The sequence below is a fragment of the Melanostigma gelatinosum genome (genome assembly GCF_949748355.1).
Source record: "Melanostigma gelatinosum genome assembly, chromosome: 5".
Lineage (NCBI taxonomy): Eukaryota > Metazoa > Chordata > Actinopteri > Perciformes > Zoarcidae > Melanostigma > Melanostigma gelatinosum.
Window position 1 is genome coordinate 12,788,468 of NC_136638.1, and position 22,509 is coordinate 12,810,976.

The 22,509-nt window shown below is 45.3% G+C and overlaps 1 protein-coding gene across 2 annotated transcripts; it reads left to right on the plus strand.

The window, feature by feature from the left end:
• n4bp3 (NEDD4 binding protein 3) lies at positions 1–21,698 on the plus strand. Of its 2 annotated transcripts, none has more exons than XM_079268068.1 (10): positions 1–142; positions 16,523–16,794; positions 16,938–17,100; positions 17,706–17,915; positions 18,266–18,387; positions 18,529–18,724; positions 18,839–18,931; positions 19,033–19,284; positions 19,457–19,715; positions 20,155–21,698. In XM_079268068.1, the coding sequence occupies exons 2-10, from the start codon at positions 16,556–16,558 to the stop codon at positions 20,568–20,570; spliced, it is 1,950 nt and encodes a 649-aa protein (XP_079124194.1). In that variant the 5' UTR covers positions 1–142; positions 16,523–16,555; the 3' UTR covers positions 20,571–21,698. The 2 variants fall into 2 exon arrangements, with proteins under 2 accessions (XP_079124194.1, XP_079124193.1); XM_079268067.1 differs by lacking the exon at positions 1–142 and adding an exon at positions 6,253–6,390.
• Positions 21,699–22,509: the final 811 nt, after the last annotated feature.

Consider the following 22,509-nt stretch of genomic DNA (forward strand, 5'->3'; position numbering starts at 1 on the left):
CTGCTGGGTTCCGCACCAAGTTCAGCAGAATATCCTGCGGAGCCACGTAAACGCTGTTTGCTTCATTATATAACACAGCGAGAGATCAAACTGCAGCAGAGTACCAGCGCTGGTCCAAGAGATGTCCTGCGTGCACAATATGGTGAGCGCCAATCTTTCTAATCTTTTCGTGATCCGCTCCCTCCGTGCACACCATGCAGCTCTGCAGCCCGAGGATCGGTGTCAGTATTAGGGGCATGCTCGTTGTGGTCCATGATGATGGCATGTTCAAAACTTTCTATCGACTAGAAATGCTTTAATGTGTTAAAGTCTGTAAAGTAATAACTCAACTGGATTAGAGTTGTAGTCTCTTAATCAGGGTTAATCCTTACAATTTGTTTTCACTGTTGACCTGGCAACTGACAGTGTGTGAGAGAGAGAGAGAGAGACAAGATGGATACTGACTGATGAACAATCTATTTTTTTCCTGCCTATTATTCCCTGTCACTTTGCAGCTATGGTGGTCTCCACTGCAGTGTATTGAATCGTGTTTGGCCTGCGTGGCTGTAAATGTTTCGGTGGAAGCTCACACTCCAGGGTCTCTTTTAATGCACAGGAGTTTGGGGACAAAAGCTGTTTCTGTTTCTGTGTGTGTGTGTGTGTGTGTGTGTGTGTGTGTGTGTGTGTGTGTGTGTGTGTGTGTGTGTGTGTGTGGGTGGAGGGGTAGACACCAGCTCAGTCTGGGGGACTGCCAGGCTGTTGTCGTGGAGACCAGAGGCCACAGGTGACCTCTGACCTGAGGACTCATGGAGCGATGCAGGAAGAGTCCTTTGAGTGTGGTGGTTGTGGTGGTTGTGGGTGTGCGTGCTGACGCAAGTGAAGGAGCAGGTCTGACAATAGATGTGCGAGCTGTTGTTGGACACTGCGTGGTAACCATTCCTGTAATTTAGGAATGGACTATAGAAGGCAAACTTGTGATAGCGGGGTGATATAATGCTGGTGTGAAGTGTATGATGGATCACTGACAGCTTAAGTACTGTTTAGGGTTCCAGTCGCCGCACAAAACTGCATTTCTGCATCTCATCAGGCCCACTTCTTTATGACGCAGAGGTGACTGACTGATGAGATTTTGCAAGCAGCTCGCCTTTATCGTCAACTGGAAAAGAAACCAAAAAATAGTGCAGTGTTGGCTGGAATTGTGTGAGGACAGGATTGACTGCAAGATGACGACTTGGTTGCATTTTTGTCACTTAAAAATCTTGTGATCATCATTAAGACATTAAGAGAATACAATTTTAAATCCTTTCAAATATGTGACACTGATTATTGCCACATTATCACCATGGAAATATTTGATCAAAAGTATCATGATGCTGGATTTTGTCAATATCACAAAATCTGTTAGCTGAAAGCTCATTGGGAGATTTCTGAGGACAATCTATTGGCGCAGTCTGTCTCCTGGCTGCTCTTCTCTCTGCAGAATCAGCCAGACAGCTGATGTGATGTCTTCGTTCAGCTGTTTTAGCTCCCAGGGGGTTGACACTCCCCTGAGTGTGTGTGTGTGTGTGTCTCCTCAAAACACTGGCAGCTGATGAAACACTAATTCTGCTGATCGGTCAGATGTCTGCTGACCATTTGCTTCTTGTTCAGGAAGTTTGAACAAAGTCCACGCCTCCGTATTCCCACAGTACGATGTTAGTCGTGCTGTAAATCTTGAATACAAATGCAACCAAATACAATAAATCCAACATCACCACTGTGAACTCCAGCACAATACACTGTAAGGCTTTTCCCCTCCGTGTAGCGTGTAAGTGCATAGCAGGTCAGTCATGCATACTACAGTCTAGCAGATGGTGGAGCGAGGAGAGCTCAGTCATAATGGCACAGTGTTGGTAGAGATTTCCCCCTGAGGCCAGCCAGCTAATCAAACACTAATCAGCCCTTCTTCTTCTACATCGGTCTGTGTCTACTCTTCATCTCAGTTTCCTCAGATTATCCTCCACTTTCTCCTCATTTCCTCTCTGTTTGCTGCTAATCGGGGGCTCGTCCTATCGTCCTATTCTCTCCCTCCTGTGTGCACTCAGCTCATGGACTCTTTATAGAAACATAGGCCATGCCTGATCACGCTGAAGAGAAAGTATCGTGGTCTTCCTCGTAGAGCTTTCACACCTCGGTCATCCCTCTGCCTGATCCTCTCTCTGGGCCGTCTGTCGCTGCAATTAAAGCCTGACTGGGTTAAGATTTACTGTGTGCAGCACCAACAGTAAGGCGGTTCAGCTCAAAGCTAACACAGTAAATGGTAATAGTTTGCATGACATTGCTTGTTAGAAAAATCAAAAAGAAAGTGTCCATCGAAGTGACTGCCTGAAAATGTATCTCCTATGTAATGCTGCACGACATAATCAGTCGTTTAACCACATGAACTAACCGGTCAAACATGTGGTTATCCTCAGTCGTGTGTGAGTCCTCAGTAAAACATTGAATTATTTTACACAAATTTCGGTGGGGTCAAGTCGTAGGGCTCACAGGTGTAAATTATTTTCCAAGTGCCAATACAGAGAACACACCCAAGTCAATCATTATCCCCAAGTGACAGGTGTTTCCTGATAGCTTGAGATTGATCTTTCAAAGTATGTTGCCATTCCTGACTTCTCCTCTTGACAGATTGTAAACGAGATTATAATTAATAAATTCAATTAAACTGCTTCTCCTTGAGACACATTAAAGCTGGAGGATTGCTCAGTTCATATATGTGTAATGTGAATGAAGTTGCTTGTAATGACAAAGAGTCATCACCGAGCTCTGCAGTTCTCTTCAGCTCTGCGGAGCTTTTCAGCTTCTTTCAGGTTTTGGTTTTCTCAGGCAGTCACTATTGAACTGTTTGCAATAATATGGTGATATGTCAGTGTTGGTGTTTACAGCTTGTCCCCTTGTTCCCTAAGGGTCCAAATAAAATGACATCTACAAGCACCTAAGCATACATTTTGTGGAGTACTTTTAACACCCGTGGGTCACATGTAGTTGTCAATGTCAAGTCCTATAGTTCTCCCTGTCTTAAGAAGCAGAAGGTAAGGCATGTTAAGGCAGGAAAACCAAGTCTACATACGATCCGAAGATAACACCTGGAAGCGTGCAGGCGTCTAAGCCAACGTGGGAGTTTTACTTTGGCAACAAACTGGGATGTCTGATGTAGATACATCTTCTCTACTTTCATTGTCTCCTCCAAAGAGATCACATATTTCTCCAGACACTTTAAATACACAGCCTCCATTCACTTTCCGCAAACATCATGCCTGCTGTCTGCTACGTGAATGAGATGACCACTGTGGTCGTGTGGCCATTCCTGTGATTTCTCTATTCATTTTCAGAAGAAGGTTATAGATGAAGCCACACGGTCTGCCAGAAAACAAGTAACTTTTGAATACTTTTCACAACACTCGTGGGAAACCCGGAACATCACAGACTTATGATGAATAAGTTCAGCGTGACTTTGCATTGCTGCATTTGGCACAAAGAGGAGCTAGCAAAGTGGCCTCCATCAAAATCTCTTCTGCTGCCAGATAAACCTGAGAGATATTTCACGTTTAATCACATACATGTACTGTGTGTCCAGTACTTCCTGGGTTATTACTGACTGCCTGGTTGGTTGACCTGTCACCTGACTGCTGAACAATAGTTTTATCCTCATGGGACAAGCGGGACCCCCTGACCTTCAGAGGGGAGAGGTCTGCGAGTGTAGGAGGGTGGACGGACCCCATGCTGTGACCTTTGTTTTCTAAATGTCACCAACTCAGACGGAAATAGCCGCTAACTCTGGGACTATTGTCTTGTTAACGATGTAGCCTCTTTTCCCTGCGAGTCAGCCCAGCCTCAACGTTTCCTCGTGTTTTTATTGATCCGGCTTACCTCCCAGAGAGGAGCTCGTGCACTCACCTGCCTTCTATAGATATCAGCAGCAGTAATAGCCGCGCTGTATTTGTGTGTTGTGATGAGTTGTGTGCACGCGGAGTACTTGGCCCTTGTCTCTTTGATTTAGTCTGAAGAGTTGTAGCATTGCAGAACACAAGGCCACGAGTCGAAGCCCTCCTCTGCAAGTGGGCATTGTTGTTTATTTATATCAGCGAGTACAAGTAGCAGTCGTCGAGGCGGTCGCAGCTCTGTTCTCTCTAACAGCATTTCAGTTTGCTGTCACATCCTGTTCTTTTACAGGAAATCAATACGGTGGACTTAAAGGTTACATTTAGTTGCCGTGACCTGCGCGTGTCTCACTCGGGTCACACTGGCAGTAAAGTGGACTCGCTGGCACTGTCCTTGTACCGTGTCTTGTTTTTTTAAGGAATTTGTTTGACATTTTGGAAAATACACTTCTTCATTTTCTTGCTGAGAGCTGGATGAGAAGGTCAATATACCACTTGTATTTGTGCGTTACATATGAATATACAGCCAGCAGTTGGTTAGCTTAGCTTAACTTAGCTTAGCAAAGACTGGAAACCGGTGGAAACAGATATCAGGCTGTGTTCGAAGATAACAACATCTGTCTTGTTGTTTTTAACTTCGGACTTGGTACGAATTAAATAAGCATGTTAACTAATTAGCTTCAGAGTTGCTGTTAAGTGGATTGTTTTTACCCACAGACTAGAGTTTAGCTGTTTCCTGATGTTTCCAGTCCTTTCGCTAAGCTAACCCAAGCTAAGCTAAACATATTGTAGCGACCCTGTAAAGTGGGTTTGCCAGTTCTGTGTCGGGAGCTAGTGATTGTGGAGTGAGACCGGAACCGGAAGGAGAGTTGTTGTTGTTGTTGTGTAACACACTGTAGTAGTTCGATGACTAATGTTCGCTAGAGACTCGGAAATAAGAGTGACGGTTGTGATGAATAAACCTATTGAAAGGACCCTGTCTCCGACTCTGTAAGTGGAACATTACAATATGCTTCGGATTTACTGTCATAAGTGTTTTCATCTAACTCTTACAGGCAAACTAAAAAGCACATTTTCCAAAATGTCAAACTACTCCTTTAACTTCATGTGAAATCTGTCCATGCACAATTATATACTCCCGCTATCTTCTTCTAAATCCTTACTGGCAGATTTTCAAAATGTCATATCGTGTTTTTTCTAAAAGAACTGACACACCGAGCTCAAGATAATGTCATTTCTTGATTAATTTCTAAGAGCCAGACATCCAGCATGCCTCCCATAGCTGCTTCCTGTAATGTTATTGTCCAGAAGAGCTTAGGCAGAGGAAATGAGTCTAGCTTGGGTTGTTGTCTCGTCTAGTTGACTGGTCAGACAGGTACAGTATCTGTAAACAGGCCCTGACTCGTCCCTCTCTGTTGTTTTCTGCCTCACATTTCCATCCATGCACCTCCGCATTCCTGTTCTATCTTTGCCCTGTCCTTCCTCCTGCTGCTGCCATTTTTCCATCCCCACTTGCAACTGAAAATCTGTGGAATCTCAGACTGGATATGCCTGCGGGGCCCAAAGGTAATGACAGGGGTACCGTAGCGGCACCTGCTCAAGTGTTGGACTGATCTGCCTAGCTTTGATGGGGTTATCCCCTCCTTTCATTTTTCAGCTGATTTTCTTCAAATTGCACTCGGCGGGGCCCCACAAAACATTGCATTCTTGCTCTGGAATGCCTCTAATAGCGTGCCAATCGCTACATTGTGCATATCTGGTTGGCAAGGTGCTTTATTAGCTGGGATTCCTGTGTGCCCACCTATCGGTGCCAGCTTTAAGAAGTCCAGATACCTCCTTCACTCCCCTCAGCTCGGCGGCCTACATCGCATGGCGAAGAAAGGAGTCACTCTCTCCCGGCTAAGGAGCAGAGAACAATGTCCTCTCTTTTCTCCAGCCCTCAGATGCAAGCGGCTCCAGTTTGAGTTATGTAACTTGATACGTTGCAGAACCCATCCAGTAACCCAGCCTCAAGAAGGGGGACTTACACTCAGACTATTGTCCAGACGGTCCACGCTGAGACAACCCCCACATCTTCTCATTTTCCATTCCTTCCTCATCTGCACTCTCTCATTTTTTCCAACCCTCGTCCCTCTTTCTCTGTGTTCCTGCTGTCTGCCTTTCGAGCTAAGTCTGATCCCTCATTATTGTCTTATTATCCGTGAGCAAACAAGGCAGATTGTATTATTGGTATTTGTCCAGTGAAGCTGGCTCTCGTATGTCAATGCAGGCTCTGGATTGACCGCCTCAATCTGCTCCCTATATACAGGGATGGGTCAAATGCAGTAGTCAAATTTCGTGTACGTGTAAATGTATATGACAATAAAAATGGTTTCTTCTTCTTTCTTCTTCTCAAAGCTGGTTCACATGCGGGGCTTTTGTTTGTGAAACTGGGAGAACAAGTCCAACCACACCGGCCCCTGAGAGGGCTGAAAGAGCACAAAGAGATGAGCAGGTGAGGAGGGGAAGAGGAGGAAAAGGGATAGGGTAGAGTGGGCAGGAAAGTACCAGGTTCTCTCAGGGGAGTCGAAATTGGCTGCTGCAGAGGTCGACCTAAAAATGTCTCCCTGTTTCCGATATGAAACAAATATATCTCCATGCTGCTCTCTGTAATGAAACCATCCTCACGGACAGCTTAAGATCAACTTAGTCTTCCATTTAGATCAGTGCAAAGTCATCTTGTCGTGGCCTGCAGGTCAGCTGTTACGACCGGGCAGCTCCCTCCCATCCGCACACCTCCCAACCAGCATCACAGAGTGAGAAACAGGAAGTCATAATCATGGTGTGATAATCAGCAGCGCGGGCATGAGACAGAAAGAGAGAGAAATAGAGTGAGCATGGGATCAGGAGCAGAGAAGTGAAGCTGCAGGTGGACAAACAGACAGGTAAATAAGTGACTTTTTCATCTCTGTTATTTGGGATTTTTATTGACTTAGAAAAGGTCTTATGATACTGAAAGTACCTGAACTCTACAGTCTACTGTGTCATACTCGGCTTCAGATCAAAGCAAAAACTCGGCTCACCTGTGTGTGTGTGTGTGTGTGTGTGTGTGTAGTTTATACATTCCTGAGCTTACTGCTGCGAAAGTTTGACTTATTTACATGGCAGCCGGCTCAACGCGCTCTGAACTCACTGTGATTTAAGGCTGCATTGTCAAAAGAACATCTTGAGCTGCAGAGAGAAGAGGAAAGCAGCCTGATTGTTGATTACTCATCCCACGACGTTGAATTGGAATTGACTAACTTTTTAACTAGATCTTTTCTCCTGGGCGAATTACGTCACGCTGAGCCTCATTCTCCCCATTCACTTCCAGCTACACAGAAGCAATATGCGAATTAACTGTTAATTATTGAATGTCCCAAAAATGGAGCCACATGGTGTTCAAAGAACAGTATATATGATTATCTGCTCCACTGAGCTGTGCAGCATGATTTCCTGAAAATAAAACTCTTTTCATTAAGTTCTTGTTGGGTTTTTTTGGCGATTGTCGGTCTGATGGTCTATTTGTGTTCCCGGAATTCCCCCTGAGGACTATTCGTGGCTCAATGTTGTACCCACGCCGGGTAACAAGATGTTCCTACTGACTTGTGTAGCTGGAGGCAAAGCGGCACAAGGTGACATTCTCCTCATGACGACGTGTAACTCTTGTTTCTTGTTGCTTTGCTGTCATTGTTAACAGTAAAGCTCTGACCTGTGCCGGCTGAACAAGCTGATTTTCCGTCGTGCCCACTGTGCTGCTTCTCAGCACGAACACACAACAAACACTCACTTTATTTACAGAGAAACTCCACAGGAGCAAAAAGTGCTGATCCTCTGACTTGGCATCAGCATGCGTCAGCATCAGTGTTTACTACCTGACACGCAGGCTGCTCCGCTCTTCCTCTGGTGCTACAGTGCAGATGAGATCAAAGAAAAAGTGTGCTGGGATGTGATCTGTAAAACTTTTTATCGATGCGGCTTAAATAGGAAAGAATTAACATTTAAAGCAGTCATACTGTGAGTCAATCCATATCTGTGTATTCCTCTGAATCCCAATCAATTTCTCAGCTGCAGTCCACACGTTTCCCTCTTTGTGTTTGCGCTGCGTGTGTGTTCTACCACTGGGGGTGTTTGGATGGATGCACGCACTCTCACCGCAGCTGCTAAGTGGAATTGGTTCAGGTGTGGGTCGATGTGGGAACCACTCGATTTCTATCTCTGTAATCACAGAACGGTGGTGACTCCTACATGAACTGCTCCAGGAAACAAAGGAGCCACAGAGAGAAAATAGAAAAGAGCCTCACGTCTCCCACTATCCTCCTCGCTCTAATGAATTTAATAAGAAGCTGGCTCTGGAGCTTTTGTCTTTATCAGCTCAATTTAACACAGTATGACTCCCCCGCTCTGATTACGTGGTAGAATTATCAGTCATTCAATGTCTGATGTTACCAACTTAGCTCTCATGGGAATTAAGGCGCTTTGGGTAACAGACATTTTATTTTTTTAAGTAACCCACAACACAGCAGAGAAACAGGCCCCTGTCCTATCACCCATATCAGCTGTATAGGTTCTGTGAAGGCACATTAATAATTACCTGGAGAAAAATGTAGGGAATGTGAGTTTGTTTCCTCATATCGTTCTCTCCCTTCACATTCTTCCCTCTGAACTTGTGCTCTGTGTCGAACGCGCTCTGCTGATAGCAGCGGTTGGCAAACATTGTACAGGCTCTGCTTGTTAACAAGTTGAACAGAAACCAACAGAGAGACTCAAACTGGTTTCAGGATGAGGTCAAATACATGACCGTGCCACTCTGTTGTTTGCTTTCTCACGAATCCCGATGAAGTTATTGAGGAAATATTTCTGTATGGTGCTGTTTTTGCACTCGTTTTATCCGGCGTGATATATTGCCGGTGGAATCGGGCGAGTAGATGATATGGAAAAAAATCTGGAGGAATATTCATCTCGGCACTGTCGTACTCTCAAAACAAGTAGACATGTTAGTTGGTAAAGATGGATCATCGTCCATACCTTCAGGGAATGCCACTCAGACACAAGTCAGCAGATGTTGATACATTATCGAGAGTATTCTAGAAATGAGAGGCTGCTTTTGTCTGGCCGACATCAAGGACCTGTTGTTTCACTCAAGACTTTTGAGGGGTAGCAGCAAACCAAGAGGGGTCTGTCTGCAGTCTCGCAGACACACTTAACTACAACACACTACGAGAGATTCTGAGCCGAACCGAACTGCGACCGCTTCAAAGGCAGATAGACCTGCTTGGGTGAACCTGCCACCACTATAATTGTATAATTGTATATTTGCCATGCAAAATGAGAAAGATTGACCGGCGCAGCAACAATAACTAAGGTGGGCAGAATTTAGCTAATGGGCAATTTGATTGTTTCTGAGATAATTCCTCCAGAAACAATCAAATTGCCTGGAGATAATTCAGTTCAACCCCCAGATTACTCATGCAGGACTCACTATTTCATGTGATGGTAGAACCGATGGACATATAAAATTTGAAATTTGATTTTAGTGAAGGACCACAGTTTGTTTTAAATTATATTTACCTTTATCAGATTCTAGTGCAGATTCTATTCGGTTAGGATGTTGTTTTTACCACTCTGGGTAATTGGTAGATTAGTAGTGTGTGTGTGTGTGTGTGTGTGTGTGTGTGTGTGTGTGTGTGTGTGTGTGTGTGTGTGTGTGTGTGTGTGTGTGTGTGTGTGTGTGTGTGTGTGTGTGTGTGTGTGTGTGTGTGTGTGGGATGAGTGAATGGCAAGTGAATGTCACTTAAAACAACACTGAGATCAGCTACTTATCCATTTGCCGCGAGTACTAGTCTCTCTCTCACACACCCATATGGTTTAACCTTGTAACCAACACAGGCATTCATCTAAACACAGTTAGGGATTATGCAATCAATCATTTTTAACAAAACAGGCTCTTTGTACTGTTGGGAGGGAAGCGGTTGTTGTTGCGTAAATGTTCCCATAAATAATAACAACAATACATTTGGATGTAAGAGGCGGCCCTGTGAATACACTCCCTCGGGTGCCATCTTCTCGCGCTGAAGCAGCCTGCTTTTTCATCAGTCAGATCCAGATCAATAAGGTTCCATGAAACACCAGTTCAACCAGTCCCCCCAGATAACCCAACATTGGTACTATAGTCAGAGCCAGTCATTGAATTCTGTGCAGAAATACAATACCGGAAAGTCAGCAGAGGCAGTTAAGGCCAAGGCGCACTGTACGGACCGCCATCGATGGGATAGATGCAGCGTGAGGAGACCCGCCTCAGCTGGTCCGCCTCAGAGGAAGTGTTGTTTGCTGATTTCGTGCATTGAGTCTAGGTTAAAGTCCAGCCAAAGTCCAGCCAGTCATTATGATGAGAGTTTTGGGTTTTCAAGGTTTTCTCTTCTGGGTCAGTAATAAGGGATGCCGCTGTGGAAATGATTAATGAGAGTTTGACAGCATCTTCTCTGCTGGAGAAGGAACCAGCTCAAATCAGATGAAAATGTTTGATATAGATATTAAGAAAAGAAAATGAGACGGATGACAGGCATGGCAGCATTTGATGAGGAGGGATTTCAATTGGTCCAACATACTGTTAATAGACTGAATTGATTCACTGGAAACTACGACCCGCAGCATATTTTTCATCTGTTTTTTCGCACTACAGTGAAAGAGTGTTGTTGTGTGGACACTGTGTTAAACTTAAGATGATATACGTGTGTACGTAAAGCTGTTAAGCGACTACACTTGTACTGAGACTCTTATTATATCAGTAAAAGTAAAATATTGCTTCAAAAAAAAGCATATTAGTGCATCACACAGTGCTGGCCAAATAGTTGGGCTCGTATGCCATTCATAACCATGAGCTCAGGTTGTATACAATGGTATAGTATGGTACACAAGCTGCTCCGGTGTTCCCTTGAACGTCGCACTCCTCCCCCTGTCAGAACTCGCTGAATAAAACGTCTGTGTCTGCTCTGAACTGTCTGTGGGCTCAATAGCGCCCTGTATCTATACTTCCATGACCAAATATGACCCGTTAACCTCCGTAAAGACTCAAGTGTTGCTCATCAATGGAGAGAGTGTGAGCCCGAACACTGGGCCTTCAGCTCTCGCACCGCCACGTCTAACCGCCAGTGAATTATGTCCCGTGTTTCCCACAGAGAGACTGCTCATCGTCTCAAGCGCCGTGAAGTGAAAGTCAACCTTTTTTACGCAAAGTTCTTGAGAGAGAGAAGAGAGTCAGAGAGCTTCGGCCGTTTGACTACATTTCCATGTCTGCATGTAGCTTGTCAGATTTTACAGGTGTAACATCCAAACTGCCTTCAGATGCAGAAAAAAGGAAGGAACATTTCACGACCCGGCGTTTCAGCGTCGTGGCTCCCCTGAAAGGCCTCGGGGTGCGTGGAGAAGAACGAGGGCTGTCTGCCATCCATAATGAACAACCTGCTAACAATTAGAGGCCGCTGCTGAGCACTCCTCTGCTGTCATGCCCCATAGCCAGAGACACTCTCACACTCACTCATTACACGCTGGCGTGTAACATCCAGTCAGAGAGGGGAGCGCTCGTCCTCTGGCACAGTTCACCCTGCTGACGGATCTAGACAGCCGAAACGCCGCGATGTCAGATATCAGTCACACTTGATATTTGCATTACTTTAAATGCTGTGGTAGAAACGGGTCATCCCATAGTATCCATTATTATTTTGGGTAATTGATGAGATCCTTGCTTTTTGTCCAAAATGTTGAAATGTACTGTACTGTATCCGGTCAAGGCAGAGGAGGAGTTCAATATAATGCTGCAGTGAGATGAAATAAGGCCAGTGGCTGATTTGGTAATCGCACTCCATTGTTTTACACAACTAACAGCTGTGAAAACTAGCGAGCGCAGCTTGGATAGAGCTTATATAATGGAACAGTGTGGGAGTTTTAGATGTAACCTGCAAAGTTACCCCACAAACGTAAAAGAACTTTGATCATGGATCGGGGGGGGGGGGGGGGGGAAGAGAGCGCGTCGAGGGAAGAGGGCAGAGGGTCCGGAGCTGGGGAGCCACGCAAATGCTTTGTTGAGTGACCCGCTCACACACACAAGTGCTAGTGAGCGGGTCCGTGGGAGTGAGCGGTTTTTTTTTTGTGCATCAACAAATGACGAGCCCGAGCTTGTGCTCTGTTAAGCATCTTTGGAATTTGGCTCCCTCTCTCTCTCCTCTGTCTCAGTCCCAGCGCTGACCTTTGTGTGTCTCTGAGGGCTTGAAATGTCCCCTCTTCACGCTCAAGCGTTTCATTGAAAGCTTTCTTTTTTTCCACGCAGGACACCTGCTTACAATATTTTCGGATAGCGCGTCCTTGAAACCCCTCCTCCTGAATGTGTCCTTTTCTTTGTTTGTTATAGTAAAGTGGCACTTGGATGGTTTTCCAGATGAGTTCGGATATCACCCTGAGAAAACTCGAGCCAGAACTGTGAATGCTTGCTGAGAGGCTTTAGAGACGCACACCTCTCAGCAGCATGTTCACATCTTTTCTCTTTAGTATGCACTGCTTTAGAACACAAGGACTGTACCAATTAATGTGCTTTCATACTATATTCAGTATCGCCCTTTCCCTGTGTCAAGACAAACTGTGCAGCCCCACAAAGTAATTATACTGATGCATTCAGCCCGCTGACGAGGTGTGCTGACTCGATATGAAGTCAGTAAATGTGTTCCATTCATCCACTCGTTTTACTTTAGAGCTCCAGCATTGAAGGAGGCCACCAGAAACGAGCGGCAGCGGATGCAGGTGAGCGTGTGCAGCATCAGAGGGATGGAGAGCCTCACCTGTTGCCTTCGCAACACTTTGATACGCTGATGTCACACTTTTATTGAGCTCGATCAAAGTGAGCAGCTTTTGAAAAAAACCTCATCGCTGCCTTGAAAGACACATAAATCAAGAACAGAGCACTGTTCAATTGGACCATAACTGTTCAAGGTTGGTTGGAAGCTCATGCTTTGATGTGTGTGTGCGTGCGTGTGTGTGTGTGTGTGTGTGTGTGTGTGTGTGTGTGTGTGTGTGTGTGTGTGTTGCCTTTCAGGGCCCCATGGTTAGTCGAAGGGCTGGGCTGTAAATCTTGCCCTGTCTCCTGGTTTACTCGGGCCCATAAACTAGAAGGCAATTAAGAAAAACAACTGGATGCAAGATTTCTTCAGTCCTGCGAGATTTGTGGTTGCGGCATAAAATGATTTTCACCCTCCTGTCTACCCAGAAGGAATTGCTTTGCCTCCCCCACCCTCACTTCAGCCCCGGCTTCCCATCAAGCATCGATTGGCCTCTCATGTCTGTGGCAGATACGAGACACAAACGGAGTAAAATAGCGTTCCTAAAAATACCGTGTCAGACCTTGGCCCGTGGCCATTAGGTTTGTCACACTCGTGATTTATTCCTAGTGCCAGACACACACACCCACACACACTCAGCATGACCTGCACCGACTCATACCCGTCATGTCTTACTCTGACCCGAGACACAGACTTCCCGGTCGAACGGCACCACAGCGCTACCAAGTAGTCACATTATATTTCATAATATTCATCATCATATTTCCTTAGCCTGAGTTCAGCCTGTATTATATTGGCTTGTTAAAGAGCCGGATGCTTTAGTGCAAAGTTTTACATCGGTAGAAATCGTACCTCATGAATATAAACATGAGCAGCTTGGGCTGCTTTGATCTCGGCCTGGCTGAGAGCCCTGAGTGGAGTGGGCCGGAGCTGCCGTTGCACAGTTCTCTCTGCACATTTTAACCATTTTCATAATTGTTCTAACTATCGAGGCCAGCAGTGCAAAACACTTGATGAATGTGGATTGTATTAGAAGCAAGAGGAGATCCTGGAGTGTCACTGCGGGTGTCCGTGCTCCTACGTAGTATGTGTCTGTGTGACAGCAAGTTAGAGAGAAATGACTTCAAGGTTGCTTGAGTATCATGAGTGTGTACGAACTGAGAACCGAGTCAGGCGGAAGGATGGCCGAGTCATTCATGAGGATGAGCCCAGGTTTGATCCCCCAAGCAGCCAAACACCTGCAAAGCACTCTAGACTAGAGCAGCCACCATCCACCCACTTGGTTCAATTCATTTCACAACTGGATAAAAAAACCGACCTGAAACTAGCTTGACATGTGTAAACAATCTATCCCAGTGACCATTTCTTTCTCTAAAGTTCTGCTATTGCCCTATAGTATTGCAGCAGCCAGCCAGAACAGGTTTAGCTCATCTTGTTGGTGTGTTTAAGGACACTTTTTTTAATCTGCGGAGTCAACCTGCCAAACACTCTTTCTAATGCAAGAAAAAAAACTGCATTCATGTTTGCTTACTGGTGATATTTCAGGTTGGATCTTGTGACAGCATACCTTTCCGGAGTGTTGTTATGGCAGCCATGTCTCTAATATCAGATGTCTTTGAATGCACGAAGGAGGAAAATGCATTACCACATATTAATAACATGTTCTTTGTGATGGATAACCTGATCTAAAGCATTGTTTAAGACTCCGTGGTTTATTTTCCTGAAATAACTGGAGTGCAGATCTCCGCCAGGTGAAAATGAGTCAGCGCAATTGGCGAAACCCCCCCCCCCCCCCCCCCCCCCCCCCCCCCCCCCAGTCTGGACACCAATGAGCTGTAAGGCGTCACCAAACACAATTCATTCTAACTGGGGGTGTTTATGCACGAGGAGAGAGAGGGTCAGAAGGGTGAAATCAATCGTGAGCCTTAATGAGGTTGTCTGAAAAGAAGAAAGGGAGGGGATGTGTGGGTGATGTGACAGACGATGTTGAAAGAAGATTTTCTGCTTCGAGCTGTGAAAAGGCTCAAACTCAAATCGACAAAACAATAGTTCCGCTTAGGTAGGTGTTGGGGTAACTTGGCAACTGATTTGTCAAAGTCAAGAGAAACTTGTTTGTCTGAGTCATTTCTTTTCTCTTCAAACTGTTGCCTGCCGTGACGGTGACTGACAGGAAACTTGATCTCGCACAGGCAGCCATCATATCTGTGGGAAATGTATTCAGGCCATGTGGACTTATGAAGGCACACTGTGGGATCGGTACATTTGGATACACATGGTTTTCATGAGAGACAGGACATTTGCAAACAAAATAAGCTGCTGCAGCAGCATTTGATTCATTGTCCATCATGTCTATTGTTACCAAAGCACTTGTGTTGAATGTTTTTCACTTTGTTTTTTAAGGAAATGAGCCCTGCTGCTGTAACCTAATTGGATCAGATTTCCGAAGCCGGATTTAGATTTGACATACAAAAAATAACAACTGAACCCTCCCAGATTCATGTGATCCTGTTGTGTTCAAGGAAAGGATAACATGAGCCTCCGAGAGGGAAGCGGATGCTGTAACAACTGCATTATGAAATGGACATTTTCAAATTGGTTTGGGATTTGTCGTCTTTGTAAAGACGTAATATAACATTCACTGCTCTGCTATAATCGGGTCTTTCGTGGAGGGTTTTTGTGTGTTTGTTCTGTAGTGAAGTGCTATGCTGTTGTAGGAAGCTGTGTTGTTCTAGCTGTGCTCTGAGACAGCTGTCTGTACGGAGAAACACAGCTGATGAGACGCCCTGTCAGCTTGTGCTCTTCATTCCAGAGATCAACGTCCACTCAGGGCAGTAAAGGGGCAAGAGGTGGACTTTATTTCAGTTATTACAGAGCACGGTGTAGACCTGCTCTATTTGCTTTATTGATTTAAATGTCGGTCGTTCCACCACTTTGGTCCAGACTAAGACAGCTCAACAATGTTTTGAACAAAGATATAAGCTCCCCGGAGGTTAAAGTATAACTTTGGTGATCCCCTGACTTTCCATTCAGCGCCACCATGAGGTTGACATTTTGTGAGAGTGAAATGTCTTGTTAACCATTAAATGGATTGGCACAGAGGATGAATCATAATTACTTTGACTTTTACTGTTTAGTCTCAATTAGGAAATGCTGCTCTGTAAATTCATACTAACACGCTAAAATAGCACATGAACGATGGTAAACAACGCTGCATCTGCTAAAAACCAGCATGTTAACCACAGAGCCACGAGAATGGCTGTAGAGTCTGAGTCTTGTTGTAGTTTGAAGTGATTGTGTTTAAAGCCCTAGACCTGCAATATTTACTCAATTAATTGATATTTGATAATCGATTCATGGTTTTGGGTTCGTTTAAAAAAGAAAAGAAAGAATTCCAAAAGAGTGTGCGCGGGTAGATTGGATTACTTATGACAGTCCTGCCACAGATATCAGCTTTTTATCAGTTTTTGGCAGAGCATTTGATTTACTGGTTGGGATGTTTTTTTAACAGATATAACAAAAATGTTTTTGAAGAACATTACCAACTCTTGCTGTAATTGAGGAAATACTCACCAGATCAATCAGCAATTGTTCTTCGCAGCCCTATAAAGTCCTGAATGAACATGTAGAAGGCATTCAAAATGTTTGCCAAGAAGCAGGGAACATCTTCCAGAGAGCCTATAATGATATGTTGCCGTCAAGAGCATGGTCATCGTGGTCATCGGCTCATTATTTAATACAAACAGGTCTATACTAAGCCTTCATTTTTCTCGTTTTTTACAGAGCACCTTACCCCCCCATAGAGCCCTGTAACCAATGGCAACCTCTGTCCAAACTCTTCCTTTGACCCGCGGCCCCAACAAGAGCTTCCGTAACCCGTTGCCCGTCTCGTCCCGTTGCGGCATGGGAAGTGTCGGCAGCCTGGTGGAGAGGCCAGATGTGTCTCCGACGAAAGGCAGCCGTGCAGTGCCCCAGGTGAGACCCAAACAGACCAACGGCCTCCTGAAGAAAGGCTTCACCCAAAGGGAGCTCCTCAACTACCTCAACATCACCAGGTGAGTGCTGCCGTAAAGAAGCAGATGCTTTTCATAGAGCATTTCACAAGCTGCACCTTTGGAAGGCGAAGTAGTCTGGACTGGAAGGTTCTATAAAACATGACGGGACTTGAGCCCGGTTGACCTACTATGCTTCCAAACAGAAAAGAGCCGAAAGCGAGCGACGGTAAGAAGGACGTTATCTCTGGCCTCAGCTCTGCCGGTGGCCGTGAGGAGGACGGCTTATACGCCAAGGTCTACCATAAAGACGGCACCGAAGTAGATCTGACAAAGAACTCACTGCCAAGTGGGGGAAAGTATGAAAAGGTGAATATTGTTGTATAAAACACTGCATAGGGTCAAATCTTTGTGATTATTAAACTCTATTACTATAAGACTAAAATAAATAACTTAATGAATCGGGGCAATATTGAAAGTATTACATATTAAAGGTACTTTAAAGTATCCTAAAGCTCATTCACGGTTTCAGGCGCAGATGCAGCTGAATGTCTTCCCATTGTGTTCTTTCTATAAATGATATACAGCCAGTGACCGGCTGCTGGAGCTGTGTTAAATTGATTAGTATCACATTTATACATCTCTGGCAGCGTGGCAGGACATCCCTCTAGCCTGCTATCAGCATAAATCATCCCTAAATCTCCTCCAGTGAACCAGCATAGATTGAGATTCTGCCACTTTCTGTGTTGCAGACTTTATTGCAGCAATCAAATCTCACCTTTCTTTTTGCTTGAATTGATCAATAGTAAGAACACAAAGGGTGGGACAACATCGATTTCATAGAAAGATTGTGATTTATTGTTCCGAAGCCCAGCCTCCTTCGCTGTGGGTAAAGTCTCTCTCTCTCCCCTTCAGCCTCCACTCTGCTACTTTTCTTTGCATCCTCTAAAAGTCTCCTTGTTCTTCTTCTCCAGGCTCGTTTAAGGTCTGCCTTCAAGCCTGTCACCCCCAAAAATTTCAGCTCCATGCAAAACCTCTATCCAGCCTCCAAGTCGGAGGATGTGGACCATAGTCTTTCCAACGGGCTGCACAGAGCCTACGCCCATGTGCCCAAAGCCGTCTCCACCTCTTCCTCCTCTTCCTCGCCGTCCCGTCATGGAGGACCGACATCCAGCGGTAACAAGGTATCTTAACACACGGTCGTAACTTAAAGTCTCCCTCCAGTTACCATGAATCAATGTCCATGCCCAGGAGGTGCTTAGTCCATTCATCTGGTTGTTTACTTCCTAGAATACCTCACACACCTTCTCATAGATTTCAATTGAACTCGTTTGGAAAGTTGAGCTGCTGGCCAGGGGAAAAAGTAGCTCAGGTTTTGGATCCAGGATCCAGTCTTTGTGTATTGATCACAGAAGCAAAACAAAGAACTTCACGCCATGTGTCATTTCATTCAGCCATTATTTTGGGCTAAAATGAATCTTTTCTCAACCTATTAATCTTACAGTGATGAATAACTGTATAATCCTGACTGTAGGCCCTCTCCTCGGTGCGTGGGACGAGCCAGGAGGATGATAACCTGTCAGACTCAGGCCATAACTCCATGAGCAGCCTGCCGCCGTACCGGCCTCCCTTCCGCCCACACCTGTCTCACATCAGGTCTGCCGCACTGTTATTGTCTTGGCTTTACTTTATATTTAAAAGAAGTGCTGAAATAATAGTTTTTTGACTTAATGACTGTGTGGGTGCTGATAATGGAAGAGATTTCAATGGCCTTATGGGTTTCCATTTGTACCCCAGTGCATCTATGGGCCAGATCAACACCATCGGCTCCCTGGACCGTACCTCTCTGGCCCAGAAGGCTGTAGGGCCAGGGGGCGTGGCCATAGGAGATATGGCGTGCCGGAGCATGGCAACCCTGAGCCGTCTGGCTCCATATGGAGGGGAGGCTCCACCTCCTTATGAATGGACACTCTCCCTGTCTGTTGAGGAAGTGGTGAGCACTGCACAGATGGGTAGATGGATGGATGGGAGGGATGAGGATGAGGATGAGGATGAGCTGGTCAGAATGATTTACACACTGGTAAGTCCTTCATGTTGTCTTTTCCAGGTCCGGGATCTGGAGGAGCGCCTGGTGGAGAAAGAACATGAGCTGAAACAGATGAGGAGAAACCTGGATGAGAGTGAGGGCGCCATCGCTCAGGTGAACCATATCTTACTGGTCTGTTCTTCACCATCAATCTATACGTCCATCTGGCTCCCTTTTGAAGTTTGACCCACGCGCCATCTGCCCGCCGCATGCAGGTGTTCGAAGGGAAACAGCGTCTGTGGGAGAAGGAGGTGGAGGAGCTGAAACGCCTGTATGCCGCCAAGCTGCGTCAGGTTTCCCAGCATGCCCAGCATTCCCAGCGCAGCCTGCAGCTGCAGCTGTTCAAGGCCCAGCAGGAGAAGAGCCGACTGCAAGAGGAGCTCGACGGCCTGAATAGGGAAAGGAGCCAGGAGGACGGAGCCATGGCGAAGCAGACCAGTCCCACTCTGGAGGAGACGCAGTGGAAGGTATGACCCTGAGAGGACACTTAATGGCAGAGAGAAGCACTTAAAAAGTAGTAATTACAGGCTACACTGGAGAGAACTGAATTCCTTTTTCTTGTTTGTCCCATTAAAATGATCACAACCAGTCCGTAAAAATGTATGTTTCTCCTGCACCCCTGTCCCTTGTTTCCCTCAGGTTTGCCAGAAATCAGGGGAGATCTCCTTGTTGAAGCAGCAGCTGAGGGACTCCCAGGCGGAGGTGACCCAGAAGCTGAGTGAGCTCTTCCAGCTGAAGACGCAGCTCAGGGAGACCCGTACAGATCTGCGCAACAGGGAGGGCCAGATAGATGCTTTAAAGCTCGCCGTGCAGGGGACACAGCGCCGCAGATGCCCCTCTCAGACTGCACACGAGGATGGAAAAGGAGCTGAAGAGAGTCCTCCAGCTGGGGCAACAGGTAGATTCATGCGTCGGTCTCTTACTTGAGTGCACATATCATCACTGGGATGTTTTATCTGTGTGCTTCAATGGTTAAAAACAATACACGTTGCTTTAGTCATGCTGAGGCGCCACAAGGACTATTTGATACAGTATACTTTATCAAACCTACTTAAGCCTGCACATGCCAAGCTGACATACATGGGAAAAAATGAAAGATAATTACATGCTACACACTGTCTGTTTAATATCACAGCAAGTGAGGCATCCAAACTGTGTTTCTTATCCACACGGCTGTCAGTGGGTTATTTTGAGTTATGATGCTTATATCCTTGGACCCCAAATCAGGTTATTTGACGAACCAGGTCATGAGTTCTCTGCCGCCAGTGTATTTCATTATACATCCCCTGCGGCTCTGCTGGACTGTAGTTGAAGCCATGTGAACCGCTTGCTTACAGGAGGCTGCGGGGGCCCAACAGAGGAGCGTCTGCGCGCAGAGCTCCTGCTGGAGCGACGCCAGAGCGAGGCCCAGGACATGGCTTTCGAGGAAGAGAGGCAGACGTGGCAGACGGAGAAGGACAAGGTCATCCGCTACCAGAAGGAGCTGCAGGCCAGCTACTTAGAGATGTACCACCGCAATGAAGCGCTGGAGAGGGAACTGCACCAGCTGAGGGCGGGCAGAGAGCAAGGAGGAGGAGAGGGAGGAGGAGGAGGAGGAGGAGGAGGAGGAGGAGGAGGAGGAGAGGGAGGAGGAGGAGGGAGCAGAAATGGGACATTGGAAACAGAAGTGCCAGAGCTGAGGAGTGAGAAACAAGACGACAGACCTTCTTCTGGTTTGCCGTGGATAAACAGAATTGAATCATCTGAAATTTGAATGTGACCGACTTACTGGTATTTGCAATGCAAAGTGTTTTCACTGTGAACTGTGGTTTCTACTGAAGCCCATGTCAACCGGAGAAGGAAGAAAACTCGACGTAGCACGTTAAAATGATGATCGTCAAAATGACTCCATTGCCCAAGTCAGATTCATGAAAGATATCAATTAAGAAATTGTGAATAAATGATTAAAGAAATCAGAATACTTTCTTACACAAAATAATAATAACAGTCCTTAGTCAGGCTTTTGATCTGCTGCGTGAACATGATCAGATACACTTTGAGAAGTGTTTTTATTTTCGTCATGCATCATTTTTCATCTACTTTTCTTCTTCTCCTGGAGAACATGGGCATCCATAGATTCCCAACCGTTTGCAATTCCCTTGTTGATTGTTAAATGCCCCGATCCTGCAAAGACCGGACCAATAAGATCCTACAGAACACACTAATGCTGAGGGGAGCTGCTCAGAGGGACCGTCTGTGCCTCATCTGTCCTTGGCAACTATGTAAAAATGCAGCCAAACACCTAAACTGTCACGCTTACCAATTAGGAACTTGTAAATGAGCAAATTGATATCTTGATTGTTACTATTTTGTGTTATATTTTGGTAGTTACTTTTTGGATTGGACTGCTGTATAGTCTTCTTGACAGTAACCAAAGGATTGAAGGGGTTTTAGTGTGGCCCAGTGACATCTCAGCACCTGTTCAGTCTGTGCAGAAGGTTCTGTGCATCTCTGGGTTAAGTATCAAGGATTAAAGCGAACTGGTGCCACGGTACTAATGCTGTGTCTTTGCCATCAAGAAAACTGTACCATACTTATAACAACTGGTTCTTTCTCATTGTTTCCAGCTGCTGTCAGGTGAGATCTACGGTATATACTTCGTGCATAATGTCATTTTGATTTGATTGGCCTTTAGTCGTGGTACTTCAAGCACACTGTTGTCTTAATGGGCATATTTCCACTTCTGTTTATTGCAATGAAAGCGATCAACAGACAGGGATCCTGAACATAACTGGTGCTTATTGGTGCACATATCCAGCCAATTACAACTCAATGCATGGCATGGGTGAAGTTGTTCTCTTGTATCGTTTGTTTTTAATATATGAACAAACGCCAGAATTAACTGTACAGTGTATATGTATATATATATATATGTATATGTATATGTATATATATATATATATATGTATATATGTATATATATATATGTATATATATATATATGTATATATATATATATATATATATATAGCTGGCGTTTGAATGTTCATATATTAAAAACATATATATATATATATAATGTTTTGGATTCATAATAAACATTTATGAAGTGGTGTGAAAGCTGTTTGGTTGGTGCTTGCCCCCCCCGGATGTCGTTTTCTTATGCAAATCAAGGCTGTGAAATGCTTCTCCGTCTACCTTCGCCTGAAATCAACTTTTCACGCTCGACAAAATGTTCCCGGTGTAACTGATGGCATTCACCCGAGAGCGCCGACGCCTGTCTGCTCTGAAGGGGCTTAAGAATCTCCACAGAGCGTGCCAATAAAACCAAAGGACGGGGGCTGGGACTAATGTGGCTGTTAGAGGTTGAGCCTTGAATCCTTATCTCAGCCTCTCCCTAAGGCTGCCCCCCCAGCCAGCCCTCACATACCATCTCCTGCAGCACAGACAGCAGGGAGGTGGAAGGTCAGCTGAGATGGAAACATAGGAGGATCCCTGTTTGCTCAGGAAAATAAGCACTTCCATGTAAACCATCAAATGTGCAAACTACCCAAGGATATCTTGGCAGAGATGAAAGCTTGACACTTGACTTTTTTTTAAATTATAAATGCATTGTTTATGGCTATGCATGAGTGAAAGTATATCCATTACATAGTGTGGGATAGCACATGCAAGTCCACAGCGCAGGTCTATTTTCTATACAGGGTCAAAAT

Bases quoted from the DNA above. Each gene is read 5' to 3' on its own strand.
- n4bp3 (XM_079268068.1), top strand. From the start codon at position 16,556: ATGGCAACCTCTGTCCAAACTCTTCCTTTGACCCGCGGCCCCAACAAG. The intron at 18,725-18,838 runs GTGAGCACTGCA...TGTCTTTTCCAG, and splicing joins CCCTGTCTGTTGAGGAAGTG to GTCCGGGATCTGGAGGAGCG. The intron at 19,716-20,154 runs GTAGATTCATGC...GCTTGCTTACAG, and splicing joins TCCTCCAGCTGGGGCAACAG to GAGGCTGCGGGGGCCCAACA.